This window comes from Morone saxatilis, unplaced genomic scaffold (genome assembly GCF_004916995.1).
Source record: "Morone saxatilis isolate NCDOM2014 unplaced genomic scaffold, NCSU_SB_2.0 Contig3, whole genome shotgun sequence".
NCBI classification, from domain to species: domain Eukaryota; kingdom Metazoa; phylum Chordata; class Actinopteri; family Moronidae; genus Morone; species Morone saxatilis.
In genome coordinates, this window is record NW_023339873.1 from 1,459,769 (window position 1) to 1,461,319 (window position 1,551).

Consider the following 1,551-nt stretch of genomic DNA (forward strand, 5'->3'; position numbering starts at 1 on the left):
AAACAAAACAAACAAAACAAACAAACAAACATTAGGATAACCCGTCGCCGCCGTCTCCGTTGAAAGGATCCAAGGTAAAGTACAAGCATCGGGCGGCTGCAGCTCGGGACTCGGGTCGGTCTCTTTAGCATTAGCACTGCCCCCCCCCTCACCACCACACCACCTCCACCTGTGTATTTACACCTGGGATGATGGGTGATCGCCCAAACCCGCCCAGGTAACGTTGTTTTATCAGCACGTGAAATGTGTTTTTTTTTTTTAAATTAAATTAAATTTGAGCTTTTTCGAAGCTAACGAGCTTAGCTGCTAACCTGGAGCTAACCCGCGATAGCCGCTAACGTTAGCCGGCTGAGCTGGAGCTAAAAAAAGCCGTTTTTTCTCGCACATTAAAGCTCAACAGCTGTGATAAAAGGCTGAATTGTGCGTGTGTGTGCTGTATTAAAGTGCTTTTCACCCTCCGAGGACACGGTTAGTGAACGGTGTGAGCGTTTTAATGCAGACGCTTTTGTAACGGCGCTGCTAACGCGGCTAGCTCGCTAACGTCAGTGAGGTTATCGCGCTGTCAACTATTTCTTTTCTTTTTCTGAATAAACTGCTGCTTTGCTGCTGCCAGGCCCTAAAACCATGGCCCCAGACCCCGCCAGCTCCTCCGTAAGGGCTGGTTTATTCCCCCCGATGCGGTCGCTGGCCTGCTTCGCTTCGCTTACATGCAGAGACTGTAAATGGATTTAATCTGTATTGTGATGTTTGTGAGGCAGAAGCTGCTGTCAGGGGATAGAAAGCATTGCTGACACACTGAGGTGGTAGAAACATTATTTTATTAAGTAAAGTCCTCTTAATAAGACTTAAAACATGACGTTTTATGTGAAATATTGGCATTTTTAGCCGCTCCAGGATTTGTTTTTGGGATTTTTGCTGCTTTAAATGTCTGATTTTTATAAAGATTGCAATGCAGGATGATATTTTTAGGGTTTAGGGAACTAAAATGCAGGAGAAAAGTGCATAAATTGATTTTAAAAAGCTTCCAGTGAGAATATATTTGCACTGTTTCTTAAACACACCTGTATCTTGAAGTCGCTGGCCTGCTTTGCTGTAAATGGATTTAATCTGTGTTGTGATGTTAGTGGCTGGTGTTTGTGAGGCAGAGCTGCTGTCAGGGAATATAAAGCATTGCTGACACAGTGAGGTTTTAAAAACACATTTTTTAATTAAGTAAAGTGGCGAACTACAGGGAGGTTGAGCTTCTCCTGAAAACATGATATTTTATGTGAAATATTGGCATTTTTAGCCGCTCCAGGATTTGTTTTTGGGATTGTTGCCGCCTTAAATGTCTGATTTTATAAAAAATTGCAATGCAGGATGATATTTTTAGGGTTTAGGGAACTAAAATGCAGGAGAGTGCATAAATTTCATTTAAAAAGCGAAAGCAACTTGTTCCAGCGAGAATAAAATTGCACTGTTTCTTGAACCCACCTGTATGTTGAACACTGGAAACAACCAGTTCGGTGACACACGACTTGTAAAATGTGCAGAAAAGTTGCAGTGACTAGA

The 1,551-nt window shown here is 42.6% G+C and overlaps 1 protein-coding gene across 1 annotated transcript in view; it reads left to right on the forward strand.

Moving 5' to 3' along the window:
• Positions 1-6: 6 nt before the first annotated feature.
• The window catches only part of ppp2r5eb (protein phosphatase 2, regulatory subunit B', epsilon), a gene marked incomplete in the record, with an annotated part of 57,932 nt that continues 56,387 nt past the window's right edge, over positions 7-1,551 (forward strand). Inside the window, 1 exon segment of the mRNA XM_035673571.1 lies at positions 7-217. Coding sequence (XP_035529464.1) covers positions 189-217 — 29 coding nt within the window.